Here is an 18,008-nt window from a genome sequence, read left to right as displayed (position 1 = left end):
CACCGCATGCCATTGGGTATCTCTTTTATTATTTTAAAAGTTAACTGTTAAATTTTTATATATTTTTATTATTATAGGAAGGAACGTGAATCCTGAACCGTGATTGTATGCATGCCGAAGATATTAATAACATTACCAACCACGAAGTTAACACAATCTAAGAATAGAAAAAGAATATTCTTTTTTTTAGCCTTGGAGCCCGGTTTGGAAAAATCCCTATCGAATCCGATAGCGACAAACAAAATTATTTTCTATAAGATTATGGCGATGCCATTAAGCTAAGCAAACAATTTTTCCCATAGCTTTCGATTTACTAGGACATGAAGTGCAGTTGTATTTAATGGTTTATTTCAATTTCCATGGGGTTGAGATCCGTCTTGCGTTAATTAAAGAACGTGCCAGATTTTCCTGAAAATAAAGAAATTCGCGGTTGCGCAGAGGTCGTCGGCGTAAGCACCCGAAATCAGGACTCCGCTCAGTAACGACGCGTCTGCGGGATTAGTCATGCGGTCTTAAAAGTCACACGTATTGGAATCGGACTTATTTTATTTCGTTGGTGGTAAGTTGCTCGCGGTATGGTGTGGCCAAACTAAATTCTTCTTCATATATAATCAGAACTAACTTTCCTTATTCGAATTTTAACGCATTTCTCTACAAACGACTTTAACAATAAAGGGAAGTAGTATACTAACCGAATTTTTAATGTCTACAGTATTCATCGTTAAAAATAATGTTATAACTGTTGTTTAAGTTTATTAAACACACTAAGTTTGGTCGATTCATTTAACTGGAGCTCTTTTTATTTCTTCAGTTCCTTTAAATAGGAAATCTCAAATATAGTTTTGCAATCGACGGTAAACAATAAAGAAAAAGCTAAGCGAAACAAGATAATCAGTTATTTCAAAATAGGGATTCCTTAGTCACTTTAATTTGATCCAAAAATAGTTTCTTAAATTTTTTAGTACATAACGATTTACCAGCCCTGTAAAAGTAGAAATATACCGTTGCCAAATAAAACGCTTACAAAAGTATTTCTTAATCACGAAGGAGTGAGTGTTTGAAACAATTCGATTTGGCACAATCTGGGTTTGTGCAACACAAACTGTCTGTTTAGTTATTTTTAAACCTGCGAGCTTTACTTCACGGTTAAGATCGTTTATTACAGACAATATAATAGGGAAAAATTGTGGGATGAAATAAACAGAGAAATTAATATAACCATACGTATTTAATTTGAATGCGGTAGAAAAACATTATACAAAGTATATATTTTTTACGAACGTCACTTATTTATACTTTTCATAGTTACAAGAATTTATAAAAAATCGTTACCCTTCTTTTTAGGTACGTGTCATACAAAATTCAAAAATATCTAGTAATAAGCCAAGCGATAATTTTATACCTGTTTCTTGAGATAATCAGGTGCCTTTATTTTCACAAATTGCTATAAGAATCTCATTTTTCTTCGGTCACATGAGGTAGCTGCCAAATTAAGAAGTGATAATCGCGAGCTGGACAGCCGTCTTGTGCATATGGCAGAACAGCACCTTAATTTATTATTTAATACCCACCAAACTGTCAACAGAACTGTAAATTTTAAGAGATAATTCAATCATATGTTAAATTTTATTTAGTTTGTTTAGTTGTAAACAGTTAAATATTTAGATTTACCCCAGCACAACAATAAACTAGATTTTTTTTTCCTTCTGATTATCAATGATTTATTATTTCTGAACCTATCTAAGACAATTCCCGATCTTTGAATATTAAGTCGGTTAATGTTTTACTTCCCACAATTAGGTGGTATTGTCTACTAATGTGTTTGTTCTCACCATTTACCAGTAAGAGGTTTAAAGCGTTAAAAAACTATATAACAAAGGTTGGGCGCAATATCCAATAGCTTCTATTATATATTTGGACTGCTACAATCTGCTTCCCAAATACGCTATTAACTGTTTCTTTGCATTTCCTCGTTCAGTATTCAATCAAGGTGTTTTGGACATTTTGGTCTATAGCCCTTTTTATGTACTGGTTTGTTCTTAAATTGTCACAAAAAACTTTGATTAGTTTTATTTTATATTATATAGTTTGATTTCTGGTAGTGTTGCTAATGAACGTTATTGTATTTGATATTTTATGATTTGTCGACCTGTAGATCAAAAGCAATGACATTGGCGACGATATTAGAACTCAGACATGCGCTCCCCGGTCGATCTCCAAATTCCAATGCAGATCAATTTTACTGTCTTTTAAATCCGTGCCAATGCGTCCTGCTGTAGCCTAGCGAAGTGCGTTTTTAAAGTTTATGTGCCTTAAATGGAACTGCAAAATTTGCGTCCGCGAAATTTGCCAAATCGTATTCGTTACTTTGGTTCAGTTGGTGACCATTTTGGCGCCAGGTGCATCTTGCTTTAGAATATTCGCTCCGAGATAATGCTTCGCGAGTGGCTCAATTATCTGTTGGTCGTGCTCCTGCAATATTTCTACACGCCCACCAGGTCTATTGATGGGTAAGTACCTGTGGGCCCGCGGTGTTTTGTCAATACCAATTTTCGAAAACTGACATGAACGTTTGCGTTCTTTTTTGTTTTCCAGTGATATCGATACGGTTTATTTGGCGGTCGTCGCGGCTTATTTCTTGGCTGATAATGTAGGTTGTAGCAGGTAAAAAACATTGTTTATTAACATTGTTTTGTCTATCGTCATCATCCCAGTGGCTGGGAACATTTCATGCATACACAGAACATAAAAAAATAAAACCGAAGAAACATGAGGAAGAATGTATTAGAATAAAACAGAGGCAGATGAAAATTGCGAGAAAGTAGAACACAAATATTGAATGCTAGAGCGAAGAAGATTTCTTTAAAAGATTTGAAAGGAAATATTGATACTTACGAAATTTTATTAATGGAAAAAATTGTGCTCGAACTGCATAAAGCAAATGATTGCATGATCGTGTATCAAGTTTCATCAAATCAGGAAAGTAATGCAAAATGAATTGCAGTGGAGACAAATAGCATGAAGTAAACTCAGAGAATGGGACTAACTACTGATGACAGATACTTAAAAACGCCAAAATTGCTAGCACAAAGACGAACAGCAGTACCAGAAGACCGTTTATCACTGCTACTTAAATACACTAATAATTTTCATAGTGCTCTTTTTTTACTACCGTTACGACTTCTCGTTTCACAATGACCTATCATGATCCATCTAGTGTTGCCGATCATCGGTCCATTGTCCATGTTCATTTCGTCTTTTCATTAGACATCCTGATAAATGATCCAAAAGTTTCTATTTCGTATTGAGGATGCATTTGCCTCGATAGAAAATTTTTCCTCTACATATAACCCAACCGGCATGTCTGATATTCATTTCGAGATTTTTTAACCTTTGCCAAATATTTGACTTCAATTGTACTAAATTATATTTCGTTATTAAATAACAGTCGCAGTCTTGCCAAGTAGTATCCAGTCAACCATTCCAACTGACTTCCGATCGGCATAAATAAAAATCTCGTATATATCAGATTAGCCCTGGAGAAGACAATTGCGTTTTTGTAGTTTAATAATTTGGCATACACACAGTAAACAGTAAAACAATAAATAAAAAAAAACTAGAAAAATTTTATTATCAAGGAGGAATACATGGAAATGGTTCAGATATGACCCAAATATTCCTGTAGGATAGCAAAGAAATTTAAAAACTTAAAAAACTTTTAGATTCTGGGAACTGATTTTAGGGTTTAGAAGTTTTTGATTTGGTTTTCACAGGGACGTTTCATTTGTGAATAGAAATGAAAAGAAATTCCAGAAACTTATTTTTTTTTAGTTTTTTCGACTGAAGGAAGGAATGTTTTTCAAAAGCTTTGACATTGTTCTGCATCCGGCACATATAAATATTCCTAACTAATTTTTCAGTGGTTCTTTTTTATTTTATCGATAACACTGACGCAATGTGCTTTAATATTTTCATAAAGCAGGGAATGATCTTCCGAGCATTCCTCTAAATTTCACACGCTAATACGCACTTTACGCCATTTTCTTTTTAAACAGCGATTTTCAGACGTAAAAGTATGTTATCTCATTTGAACGCCTCAAGGTTTTATTGGTTGAAATCGAGTTTCTCGATGTTGGCTTCAAAGATGTTACTAGCATGAGCAAGCGTTCTATATCTCTACCGAGTAGCTGTATGTGATATACATTTGACAATATCCAAATTTGAAAAATATCTGGAAATGCCTAAAAAAAATAAATTTGGTAGAAGGAATTTCATTAATTCTTATTTATTCAGAGGAGCAAGTGAATACGCAAACATTTTCAATGTAGATTGTTGACGAGTCGATAAGCTACTTGGTTTATTGGAAATTTTACGAAAAACAAAATCATTGTTACGAAAAACAGAAAACGTTGATAGGACGTTTTTACGAGTGAAAACAGGTCGTGTTTAACCTGGGTCTATTTTCGGTTTCGCGCATTCTGCTAATTCAGTGCAGAAAACTGTAACCCATTTGGACGCTATTGTTGTGCTCCGCAATAGACTAAAATTAAATATTTTTTCGAATACGCGAAACCCGGTAAAAAACCCGTAGAAATTGTGGACAAGAAGCGTCGTTTGGCGAGCGTCCAATGGATTTCTTCTAGCCAAACTCATAAATAAATTGTAGTAGTGAGATCGGTACCCGGCCCGGCCAAGTCCATGTTTAAATACGTTTGCGAGCTTGCAAATTTGTGCAACAAGCACTGGTGATGTTTTGGAAGATTTGGCGCAGCTTTAACTATAGATCTCTCCGGGCGGAATTTTATGACTGAATTATTTTATTACAAATTCTGATTTATTTTTGGGCTCTATTTACATTTAATGCCATATTAAAATTAAAATTGTTATTATTTTGACTTATTGATTAAACGCCTTATGGCACTAGCCCCATTTCCGAAGTGTCATTATTGAAGATAAAAATATGCTACTTGAACATTAAATTACAGAATTGGTTATTTTAAAACTTTGCCTCATCATAAAAGATTTTTCGACTTTGTAATGATAGCTTGTTAACGAAAATAATGTAGCACAATTAAAATCTTAATTCCAAATTGTAAATTATTTTCTGCAATAATATGTAATGATTCCAACTCAAGTTCAAGTTTTTTGATGGCTGAAATTTTATATATGTTATGTTTTTTGATTATTATATGTTTAAAAATTTAAAAAGTTAAAATGAAGTATTTTAAGGTGATGTGGGTGCCAACAATACTACTTAAACTAGAAAATGAAATTTTGTAACAATATATTTATATAATCCTTAATAAAACCTATTTCATAAAAGGCATATCAGAAAACAAAAAAATTATTAAGAAATATAAAAGTATTGATTCGAAAATCTAAAAGATAGTTTTATTGGGCTCTTAAGCATTTTGATAATAGATTTTAAATTTAACCGATCATAGCGGATATAAATTTTGCATAGCAAATTTGAAAATATTTTGCAAATGTCAAAACTGTAGAGTAGTAATGTACAAACCGCCACTTTGTATCCGAAATTTCCCATAAGGGGTTATACATTTTATTTATCCAAATACTTGATGAGCTTGATAATGACAATAATAAAAAAACTACGACGAATTTTAGCATAAATTCAAAATCCATAACTATACCGTTTTAAGCATGAATATTAGTGATTAGGTAGAACAGTGAATAGTAGAAGCTTACGAAGCTGATATATGGGACGGCTAATGCTGTCTTGTTAATTTTGCTACAGAAAGGAAACGAACGAAAATCTCAGAACTGGACTTTTTTCTTCATTTTTTTAATAAAGTTATTATCATTCGTTTTAATTTCATATTCCCTGGGAAATATTAAAGTTGGTTTTTATAGGTCATCCAAAACAAGCCAATCTCCATTTGGGTCTGAACCTAGCATAGCATACCGCAACATGTCTGATATGCAAGTGTCAGTCCCCGGCAGTACTGCAGTTAGTACTGGTTCGGGCAATAGGGAAGAAGAATCTGAATTAACGGAAGAGACTACACTCTCTGAGGTAAGCTCGCGCCAAACAGTTACCCAATTTGTAAAGGTGTTATACCTTATTTTTATATTTAAATTTAAATTTATATTTAAATATTTAAATTAAACAGTAGGGTATTAAAAACAGAGTAATTCATATAAAGCAAAGCACATTTGCAAAAATTTTATTACCATTATTTACATGAAATTTTGGCAACTGAGTAATTTCCTGTTTTAGAGTCCGAGCCAAAAAAGTTTAAGCGCCATTTTGATGGGCTTCACTGACACCAAAAAGAAAAGTCCTTTATAAACTTTATTAATTCTTAAAATGATTCTTAATTATGATAGTTGTTACTCGCCGCTTAATTTTTGATATTTGAAACAAAATCATTTCCAATTACAATTTTCCAAATTTTTTCATTTTAACTGAAAATGTCAAATTTTTTAATATCACTTATTAACAAAAATAATTTTTTCCATGGGTTGACAAAGTTGAAGATCTCCATTAATTTCAAAATCATAGCTAACATTACCGATGAATCGATGTACAATTTAACTTAAGAATATCTATAATCGGAGTATATAAAGGCGAGTTCTGAAATATTTGCATTTAATGATAGAGGGTCACAAAAAAGTAATTTTTACCTTTTTCGACGACACTTTTGCAGATTTTTTGACATTGCTGTTTATTGCGATAAAACTTTATTTTATCAAATAGTACATTTTTTATAAATGAATCTGACAAAACCCAACACTAAAAAAATAGAAAATCAAACATGGTGGACTAGGCGAAAATCAGTCCGCCTCCGCATTGCGACGTTTTAACTCAGTTATTAATTGGTTTCAATTACTCGTACTGCAAACATACATTACGTTTCTGGAAGAGAGTAAATCGTTCAACGCACAGAGGTGTGCTGGAAATATTTAGGCAAGCATAAATAATCCGGCATCATGCGTTCCGCATTAGTCACGCCACACGCATAAAAGCAGACTTCCTCTTCTACTTTGACTTCTAAATTGTTCAGTTTTATGATAAAAATTGACCATTGAAGAATTTTTGCAATAGCATGGGGAATTTTTGTATCGCAAAAGGACAAAGTTCACAAAGTACAAATTATACAATGTCCTGGTTCGGAGCAGTGCACCACAACTTATGCACATTAAAAAATATACTTAAGTTTTAACTTTATACTTAATTTTTTTCTTTTACATTCTAAAATTTTAATGTCCAAAAATCGCCGCTTCTCTTTTATATTGTGAAAATATTTTGCTATAACATCTCGAATGCTTCAATTTGTCAAAATATAAATTCTTCGATGTTCTGGTTCAGAATGGTCACACTTATACTGACCTACTGCACCACAACTTATACTTGTCCAAAACGTTGTATAAGTTGTGGTGCGATGATAGTTCTAACTTTAATAGACTATTATCTCTTTTTCTTTTCTTTCGGTAAATTTTATTGATAAAAATCGACCGCCGCTCCACTTTGCGCCAATAATTTTTTTAATGAAATCCAGAATATTGAAATCTCGAAATCAGTGGTCGTTTGGCTTCGATGTATTCAACTTTCGCCACAAGTTTTCGTTTTCGGATATCCAAGCTGTCACTGCGATGTCAAGAACCTGTCAAAAATCCAATAACTTCAGGAGTTGTGTGTATTTGTAAATTGTAAAAGATTTTTTTATTTTTAGAGTCGACTTTTATACATATAAATAAATATAAATAAATATAAACACTAAAGGAGTTGAATATTTCGTTTTGAATTGAAATCACTAAGCAGGTCTTCGAAAAACTTATTAACTTTTAATGATCAAATTGAGCTCGATTGCTTGTATTTCCTGACCATCGGTGTTTGTTTTATGTTCACGCAGTTTATACTACTTGCCTCTCTTTTAGCAGCGTTTATTTATACTCGTATACGTTCATATGTTCAAGTGGCGAAAGGCTTTACGGTCTGTTAAAGTTCTTTTATTTAAGTTTTTGTTTCATTTAGTATTGTGATTATTAACGCATATATTTTTCTCTCTAGAATGTTGTAAAAAATAACTCAAAAACTACAAACATATTTCTTACCGCGACACCTTTTTGACCCACTGTGCGGGTAATTCGTGTCAGATGGGTATGCGAAACCAAATTTCCATTGTTTTCAGGTACGGAAAGACTTGGGACACGCGAAAATGCACGAAAAGACGGCTACTTTCGAATCACAAGAAAACACGTCCATAAAAGAAGATCACAGAAGTCAGCAGACGGAGGCCTCGAAGAGTGTCATGCAGCAGGAAACTTGTACCATATCGGGAAACACAAAGGTAATGAGCTCGAAAATCGAAACCTCGGAAAGTTTCTCCATGGAAGAAACGGAAGAATACGAAATCGAAGGGTGATAGATATCCCGGCCGATCAGAAATTATCCATTCAAAATGTAACCCGCGATAATTTTTTGTTTTGATTATCGCTTTATGTTTTCAGGGTTCTCTACCAAATTTCACAAAAGAGTTTCTCATCTGATTTGGACCCTCCCCATTAACTTTAATGGATAGTTTCTGCCTTTGTTGTACTATATACTTCATTTTTCTTTTTTTTTCTTTCTTTTCATCGCCTTGTTGTCATTCACGTATTCACGCTCTGTAAAATATGTTGATTGCATTTATATCGGTAAGGCCTCGTATGTGATAACGAAAGATACAACAGAATGTATTGCTTTCTTGAATGTTTATACGGAACGTTATATAGAACTGGCGCTTTTCGTGTTTTGTAACTTTTTTTAGTTTTTAGTTGTGCTTCTTTGTCCTTACCTACTGTATCTCTTTCCAATAAAAATTTACCTTGAACTGTGTTGTTGATTTATTTTTCAGAACGATGGGCTTCAAAATGTTATATTCTCGCGCTGGTGTGCGCTCAGTTCTATATAGCGCTTCTCGTTTGCCGTACGTGAAAATGTAACGTTTTGAAGCTTCAGTTCCACTCTCGTACCACCTCTTTTCGGCTTTTTTACTTTATTTCGATCTATTTTTCTCCTCTTGCTTTTGTTTTTTAATGATGCGATTTACGAAGTAGAGGAATATCGGTGCCGTTCAGTGAATAATTCTTTGTTGCCAAATTTCTGTAGGATATCGGTATTTATATTATACAAGGCGATTCAAAATAAATTCGAGAAACTTAAGGGGGTGATTTCTTGTTCAAAACATAGCTGCAAATGTGCTGGAAAAATAGTTTTTTAAACGAAAAGAGAGAACAAGAACGTTTTTTGCAAATATTACTGATATAAAAACAGATTTCCTTTATATTTTTGCACTTTTTTAGAAGGAGTAGAGAGGATGGAAATAATCTACCATTATCATTCGTCTTAACTAAATTTTGATAGCCAGTTTAATAAAAACGCATTGGATGTCGAAAGAAGACATTTAAAGGTTGTTCGGAAAGTCATTTCGTTTTTTCCCGTCAGAGGACTTAATTACGTTTTTTCGAAACCAACTTCACACTTAAGCCGCATAACCATTATATGTCTTGAGAGCTGATATTGCAAGGCTTGTGTGTGAAAAAGTTCTATTAATTCTACGCAGTAGTTTTTGGTTGGTGCCCTTTTAAATATGGAGAGCAATAAGCAGCATTTTCGTCATATTTTACTTTTTTACTTCAGAAAAGGTAAAAATGCTGTCCAATCGAGAAAAAAATTGACGGATGTGTATGGATAAGGCGTGTTAACAGTACGCCAGTGCCAGAACTGGTTTGCAAAATTTCGATCCGGCAATTTTGATGTCGAAGATGCACCACGGTCTGGAAGGCCGGTCGAAGCTGACAAAGATGCGATAAAGGCATTAGTTGATGCAAATCGGCGAATAACCACACGAGAGATCGGTGAGAGATTAAATTTGTCGAATTCGACTGTTTATGGCCATTTGAAAGGCATGGGCTTAACCTCGAAGCTCGATGTGTGGGTGGCCCATGTCCTTACGGAGCGAAATTTGTGTCGTCGCGTTGACGTGTGTGATTCGCTCCTCACACGTCAAGAAAATGATCCATTTTTGAAGCGGATTATTACTGGGGACGAAAAATGGGTTGTATACAACAATGTTAAACGCAAGAGGTCATGGAGCAGAAAAGATGACCGGCTCAAAGCGTGTCAAAAGCCAACATTCACCAAAAAAAGGTGATGCTCTCCGTTTGGGGGAATGTCAAAGGAATCGTTTTTTTTTGAGCTTTTGCCGGACAATACAACGATTAATGAAGTCTATTGTCATCAACTGGACAAATTGAATGATTCACTTAAAGAGAAGAGGCCCGAATTAATCAACAGGAAGGGTGTAGTGTTCCACCAGGATAATGCGAGACCTCACACAAGTTTGGTCACTCGCCAAAAACTTTTACAGCTTGAATGGGACGTACTGCAACATCCACCATATTCTCCAGATCTGGCGCCTTCCGACTACTATTTGTTTCGGTCCCTGCAAAATTTTTTGGATGGCAAAACCTTTACCTCAAATGAAGATGTCAAAAACCACCTGAACCAGTTTTTTGCCAGCAAGGATCAAAACTTTTATGAGAGGGGAATTATGTTACTGCCAGAAAGATGGCAAAAGGTGTTGGACCAGAATGGTCAATATATAATTTAATAAAATATTTATTCATTATACGAAAACTGTCTTTCATGTTCCCCAAAAAAAACGAAATGACTTTCCGAACAACCCAATAGTTTTGGTTGACTAAACTAGTACGTATTAATTTAAAATCTTTGAATAAATAATGGTTTTAAGATAAAAAATAAAACACTTTTTATAAAACTTCTGGATTCCTCCTGCGTCGGTTTTTGTTAGCAAGTTCGACTCAACAAAAATTGACGCAGAAGGAATCCAGAAGTTTTATAAAAAATATTACAGTAGCTTGTGGAGGTTTATTTGAAAAAACAAAAATAAAAAATAATAAAACCATTTTTTTGCCGTATTTGTAGCGCGATATCTCCATAATAACCCAACGTTTTTATAATAAACAGTCCGTTATTTTGAGTAAGAAATCAACCCCTTACGTTGGTCGAGTTTGGTTTGAAACACCCTATATATGCTTTTTTTATCATTCGACATTACAAAGTTTTACATTTTCGAAACTTATGACGAATAAACTTTTTGAAATTTTATCCGATAATATCCGATTCGCTAACAACAGTTTCTCGCAATTTAAAAAAGAAAATAAAGTATAGAATAAAAATACAAAATGAATGTGAAACTATACAGCAATAATTTTAGAATCTTAACAAACAAAATGTCTACACCTATATATTATTGCAGTACAATATTCATTATATGTCGTGTCTGTCGTTTTCATTTTAAGTACTATGTAAAAATTTCAACACAAGACACCCAATTCTATCATACTCTTTAGGAATTTGAAAATTTATTTTTTTTTAAGTGTCTTTAAGGCATTTCCTGAGAAATCTTCCCGTAAAAGAACAGCCCTATTAAAAACATAATTACGTATAAGTTTTTCAGAAAATTATTCCTGCTCTGGATGTTAGCTGAGAGGCAGAAGAGGTTGGTAAGTTCGTTGACCTGAATAATATTTAAGCTTCAAAACGTTACAATAATATAAAAAATACAAATACGAAACGCCTGCTATTCTACAGGACTGGGAAGAAAAACAATCAACAAGAAGGCCCCATAGCTTATACGAGCCACTAGAATCGATCAAGCCGTTTGAACCTTTAAAGCCTTTCGAACCTATCAAACCTTTCGAGCCAGTAAAACCATTTGAACCGCTACAGCCGTTCGACGCACCAAAATCGTTTCAGCTTACCAAACAAATAGAAACGCAAAAATCTGAAAATTCGCTTAAGGATATTAATTCTTCTGTGAATTCTACTGTGCAGGATAACGTCGGTAGTCTTCCTCTTGGTTACGTTCCCGTCGAGCCTTTATCTCCACTAATTCTATCGGATTTAGAGCCGAAATTGGAGAGTGGCAATTCATTGCCACCACTAATAACATTCACAGATTTGTCGGTTAACAACTCGGCTGAAATCAAAGAGGAGAATATTAAAAATACCTTGAGAGAAATTATTTCTGATTTGGACTCGTACGCGGAGAAAGATAAGGAGGTGAAACGCGAAGGTTTGGAAAATGGTAGCGCTCCAACGGCTTTAGCTCAGTCGTTTATGAGAAAGGTAATACTTGCATAAATTTATTTCCAATCAACCTCACTTTTACAGAATATCTGTTAGATGTTTAATTGATAACTGCTACACCAATATTTTATTAACCTTGATGTCGCATGCTCGTTGTACTTTCAGAAACATCCAGATAACAGTCAGAAGGAATCATGGGTGGCAAGATTGCCTTCATGTCTACCAAACACTATAACAAAACATCGACCATTATCCCTTCCTCCCGAAAACACACTGAGTCGTTATCATTTCACAGAGGTATATCACCAGTTGTCATACTTATACTCCCATAGCGTAAAGGATGGATTTATTCAGTGTAGTTCTCGCTCAATATTATCGAGATATACATTGATGAAAAAACATGGTTTTTAAGATATTGAGTTGAGGGAAATATGTGTCGCGAGGTTTCGAATATTCAAGATAAGTTGAACCGAATCATTTAACAAACTTCTTATTATATACGTTTTACAGTAACACTAGCAGTAACTATCCACTAAAAGTGATACATAAATTTATCTTCTACGCTATTACATCTAGTTTAATGTCTGTGTGAATAATTTTTCTTTTATACTTTGCTCTCAAAAGGTACGTACACTAACAATAACAATTCGATAAGCTACACCGTTGGCTGGAAAATTAAATGTTTTTCTGTTCTAGATGAATGACGAACTGATCAGTAAATACGGAAATGAAGATCGCGGTCAGGTAAGACAGATGCTAGGAAAAGGCAATACTGATTTAATAAAATTTAAGTATCTATATAAAAGTATATTTATAAAAACTAACCAAATCTTATGAAACCAATGTGTGTGCGTATTTTTAAATTTTAATCTAACATTTTTATATTCCTACTGTGCGTACCTAAAACATAGGGTGGTTCTCAAGTACTTTTCGTGGTAATTTTTTTCCAAATACTGGAAAATGATAAATTTACATTTCTAATTTAGGATAAGAACATGGTGAGGGTACACTACTAAAATAATGAAGAACATGTGACCAAAGTGGGGCTGCAATTGTTAATGCTTGTACAGTTTAGCTATCCTCTTATTTTACACCCAATTATGCACGGATCAAGTACGCGAACAGTGTCACTTTAGGACATCAGTCTCTTTATCCACCGTAGCGAGACACTTTGGTCGTTTCCGGTATTTTAGCACTTACTTCGTTCTTGTCAAATTAAACTCGTGTACTAATCATAATATATTACTTTCAATCCCCTACTCTAAAATATCCAATTATGGACTACTCAAATTTACTAAAAGTGTTCCTTTAAGACGTCAGCTTCCTTAAACATGGTCGCTAGTTATTTTAGTCACGGGTCTGGGACCGACTGGATGAAGATTTTGGCCATGGTATCTTGACGTTTGTCGATTCTCATGGAAAAATAGAAAAATTATATTATTCACTCGTTTATTAAATACTCACCCCGCTGCGCCCTTCTCGTGCCTAAACAACTTGCGACTAAATGGTCGTTTTTAAAACTTGTTGCATCCTATCGTGTTATTTTAAAAAGGTTTAGCATAAAAATAGACAATATAGAACTGTTTGAATGTTTTGGGTTTAAGTTGGTCATGTAGTCTTAAAATAAGCGTTTGATCGCCATGAAAATAATTGACGTTTACATATTAGACTACCGAGATAACATCGACGTAGTTAAAAATACGAGGCAGATGTTTTTTGGTGCAAAAGGAAAGCCTATTAATATCGCATACACTGAACACTGCGCGAATTCTTAAATAAAACATTTTTTTCTAAATCTTTGCTAAAGTGCAATTTTAGTTTTAACTAGTTAGTTTAGTTTTTTTTATAATTTGATCCCATCTTCCGTATTCCTTCATCTAATTCTTCGGCAGCACCCTTCAACTTCCAATATCAATTCTAAACATACCACATTTCAGACCCAATCCCAATTGTAATCTTGTGAGTTTTATGTTTTATTTACATCGCAAATAGCAGAAAGAAAATAATAAGGTGCGTGGACGTATGAAGTGAGATACAGCATACCTTTTCTCTACAATTTGCTGAATTTACTAACTTATTCCGGTTTTATGTTATTGTGTTTATTTCCGCCGTTATTTATAATCGCCGGCAGACTTAACAATATCCATTTTAAATTATTTATATAACGTTTATCGCTGATAGGTACCTTCGATATTATTGGAAATGATCCAGGAACGGACCAAATGCGTCGACTGTTGTTCCTGGCAACTTATTTCGGGACTTGTACTTGGCTATATAGATTTCATACGATCAGTGTTATCAAAGTTCGTTAGTAATTGCCATGGGAAAAACGAAATTTCCCCAAAGCCGTTTGTAGTCGCGGTTTCTGCGGCGCGTGTGTTATCGAAAAGTGGTGGCTATTTTCGGACCTAAAGTGACGCGGCGAATTAAATATTCGGACGGGGAATTTATCAGAACATCGTGGGTGTAAACGCGTTGAGTATTTAGGCCGTCTCGAAATTGACGGGGGCATAAGTTCGCAAACACTTGATGACCGTTATTTCTTTGAAAAAAAATTTTGCGCGATTGGGAAACGAAAATTCCGAGACGAAATCTAAAAATAATCATCAGGAAAATAACTTAAAATAATTTTTGACGCAAACAAATGAACCAACAACAGATCAAGCGAGCAGTTCGGTTTTATAAAGCATTACCGAATTAACTCTAATTATATTATTTGAACGGGGAATAAACAGGCTCTTATTTTTGACTCTCCCTGTATTGTCACAGTAAACGAAAACGTGAAATTAAAAAAAAAAATTAGGAAACAAGTGGACCCTAAACGATAGAGCTTCGACGTAAAAAATCTCTATCTCTGAAAGGAATCGTTAAGGAAACCCTTTCCTACGCTACAAAAAGTGTTGTGAATTGCAAAAAACAATAATTTTATGGAAAAAGAAAACTAAACTATATGACTTTTTTTAGATAGTCAAATAAGGACTCAATAAGCCAATGAAAATACCTTCAGGTTATCCCGTATCTGACATTGCTACGTTAATCATTTTTCAAATATTTAGTATAATCAGTTATAATTTCATTAAAAATTAGGTTAAATATTATGTTTTATTAATTATTGACGTATTTAAGCAGTAAACTGGAGAAAATATTTCCAAAAAAACAATAAATCATCTCTTTTAGATTAAAAATGTGTTATTTATCGTAACCCAGTTCATAACAGAAATAAACTCGTTGCAACGAAGAACATACTGATTATTTTAATAAAATTAGTAAGTCTGCAAAAAATTAATTGCTTTCGTTAGTAAACTAAGTAAACGTTACGATTGGTTGTCGTTCCTTAATTAAGAGAAAAGAAATATTATAAAATAAAATAACCACTTTGATAAGAACAAATATAAATTTTATTTTAATATGAGAAAAAATAACGGTCGTAGCTATTTTATTTGAGGTGCCGTTGTTTTATAAACGAAACTTTTTAATTTAATGGAAAGAATATGGCTTGCTACCTACAGAGAAAGTCAAAAATAATCTGTACCTGTTCAAGTCCTGTCTACAGAACCCTGTATCACACCTACCTGTAATCCGGTATTCATGGCGCCTTGCAATGACATTAAACTTGGATAAATATAATAACTCAAGGGTTATATTTATAGCCGTGTGGTGACGTTTATTTATAACCGACGCGTCTAAGGGTCAATTTGCCGCATGCAATGCATAAAAATTGCTTAGCGTCGGTCGACATCATAAAGGAATTTCTGTCCTGCAAAAAACAAGATTGCATGCATGCGGATCACCCTTTCCTAGATGCAACCCCTTCAATGGGTGTCGGTTGTAGAAAAGTCACCGAAATGTTCACCTTATCTACAAAGTTTCATTCATTCATTCAATAATTATCCTCACCAGAAAGGAAATTTCTTTCGAAAATATCCAATTGGTTTGAGTAATTTAAACGATGAGAATTATTGCGAAAACCATCGATTCGAAGAGCCAAAGCTCTTCGTATTCGTATTCGATGTCGAAAAGTGCAAGCAGTTCAAAATTTGTACGTTCTTCGGCTCCTTCCACACCTTCCGACCGCCAGCCTTCATCCAGTTTCGGTTTACTGCAAAAATCTCAAAGCATTACGGACGTCGTCGAATCGGAACGGTGCTTCAAACCGTCAGATCGAAATGATCCCAGCAAACGCCAATTTCTGACAAACCTCACTCAGAAGGTGTTCAAAGTTGGTGTGGTAAGTTTAGATCGAAGAAACAATGACCAAATCTTTTCATTATGGTTCGACAGGTTTTCGTATGATTGTTTGGAGCGTTCACAACGACGTACTGCTTAACTTGATTCACTTGTTACTTAATGTTGCTAAATTACCTCAAGAGTAATCAGTTTTTCGTTACCTTTTAAGAACCTGTAGTGTCTAATAGCTGAAAAATGCAGTTTTTTACTGCTCTTGTGAATATCAATTCCGGCAACATAATGTTATTATAATTTTCTATGTGACCCGCCTATGAAATTTTCGATGGGTTCAAATTATTTAAGTCATTTTTCCGCAAAATTAAAAGTAATTTTAAAAAGTCAGTAAATTTATGAACAGACTCTATTATTCATAAAATTAAATGTGATGGCAAATGTTAGTTTTTAAAAAATGCATTGTTGAAACGTGTAAAGCTGTTAAATTAATTGAATCAGTTTGATATTTCTGGCCTCCGTACATTGAGAACATGGAATATTCAAAAATCTTGAAACCAGATCGAGATATCGTCATTAACTAAGTACATTTGTTAGGCAGAAAATTTAACTTTACAGGGTAGAAAATATAATTCATCATTAAGCACGAGAGCAATCCCTGGAAATTAAATTCAAATTAATATTTTCTAAAAAGAAGTTTCTTTTTCAAATCTTTTTTTTCGCCGACACCGCTAATTATTGAACAAATATTTCTAATTTATATTGTCACCTGTCCCTCAATGTCGAATAAGTTGTGCTATACAAGCAAATAATGTAATTCCTAATGATTTATTCTTCAACTCTCTTATTCAAAATTAATATTATAATATTTTATAATATATTTTATTCTCTAAAATTTGCTAAAACCAAGGATTCAAATTTATGGTGTAGGCGCAGGGAATAAGTAGCTGATTTATAGACTTCTATTTATCGTATTACATTATAATAAAATACATTTAAATATTCTTCCAATCCTTTTTTTTGTTGGTATTTTGGCTGGCGATTGTGGTTGTTGAAGTTTCGTATCCTTATTATATAGGTTCGCATTAAAATATTGATCCGAGCAATTGAACACACACACTTAATGGAAAATAGAAAATTGCATGCAAATAGTTGCTAATAAATGTGAAAACAATAATCCTAATACTTGCAAAACCGATTTTATCGTCAAAAAAGTGGATTTTCACTCATGGTTTTGATGGTAGCGTTTTGCTAAGTACAGTGTGTTCCAGTAGTACAGAATTTTTAGGGATATCATTTTTACGTTAAAATAATAATGATCGATTTATAGTGTCAACATTTGAAGATTTCTTTAGTTTTTTCTTTTTAATTGACTTTTAGAATATACATGGATATATTTATAAGTCATTCGTCCTTTTTTTGCTCTTAACTTTTTTGCGATTTTTTCGCGCATATCTAATTAGGCTTTTGGTCTTCACTAACTATAATTCAGGTCTGTTATAATAGGGAAATAGGAGGACATGCTATTTCTATGTTGACTTTTTCGTTTCTATTGGAGTAGTTATTCATTTTGTATTGTAATATGTAATATGGATATGCACTTAAAATCTAGGTTCTGAATTTATTTGTATTTCTTTAAAAATTCCGCCAGCTGTAGACAGTAGTGAAAAATATTGGGTAGCAATTTTCGAAACATGGCGGCGATAGTTTA

The 18,008-nt window shown here is 33.6% G+C and overlaps 1 protein-coding gene across 6 annotated transcripts in view; it reads left to right on the top strand.

The window, feature by feature from the left end:
• The first annotated feature begins 440 nt into the window (after nt 1–440).
• LOC132697757 (uncharacterized) overlaps nt 441–18,008 on the top strand; it is a 33,191-nt gene continuing 15,623 nt past the window's right edge. Inside the window, exons 1-6 of one of the 6 annotated variants that reach the window (XM_060663366.1) lie at nt 441–559; nt 5,872–6,034; nt 8,154–8,312; nt 11,621–12,157; nt 12,284–12,415; nt 12,815–12,862. In XM_060663366.1, coding sequence (XP_060519349.1) covers nt 5,930–6,034; nt 8,154–8,312; nt 11,621–12,157; nt 12,284–12,415; nt 12,815–12,862 — 981 coding nt within the window. In that variant the 5' untranslated portion in view covers nt 441–559; nt 5,872–5,929. Of the gene's footprint in view, nt 560–2,245; nt 2,511–5,871; nt 6,035–8,153; nt 8,313–11,620; nt 12,158–12,283; nt 12,416–12,814; nt 12,863–14,374; nt 14,593–16,018; nt 16,347–18,008 lie in introns of those variants that run through there. The other 5 variants (XM_060663364.1, XM_060663365.1, XM_060663367.1 and 2 more) reach the window with 5 other exon arrangements.

This window comes from Cylas formicarius, unplaced genomic scaffold (assembly GCF_029955315.1).
Source record: "Cylas formicarius isolate icCylForm1 unplaced genomic scaffold, icCylForm1.1 PGA_scaffold_2__14_contigs__length_35257938, whole genome shotgun sequence".
NCBI lineage: Eukaryota > Metazoa > Arthropoda > Insecta > Coleoptera > Brentidae > Cylas > Cylas formicarius.
Note: the sequence above shows the minus strand (reverse complement) of the source record. Positions and strands in the feature narration are given on the sequence as shown.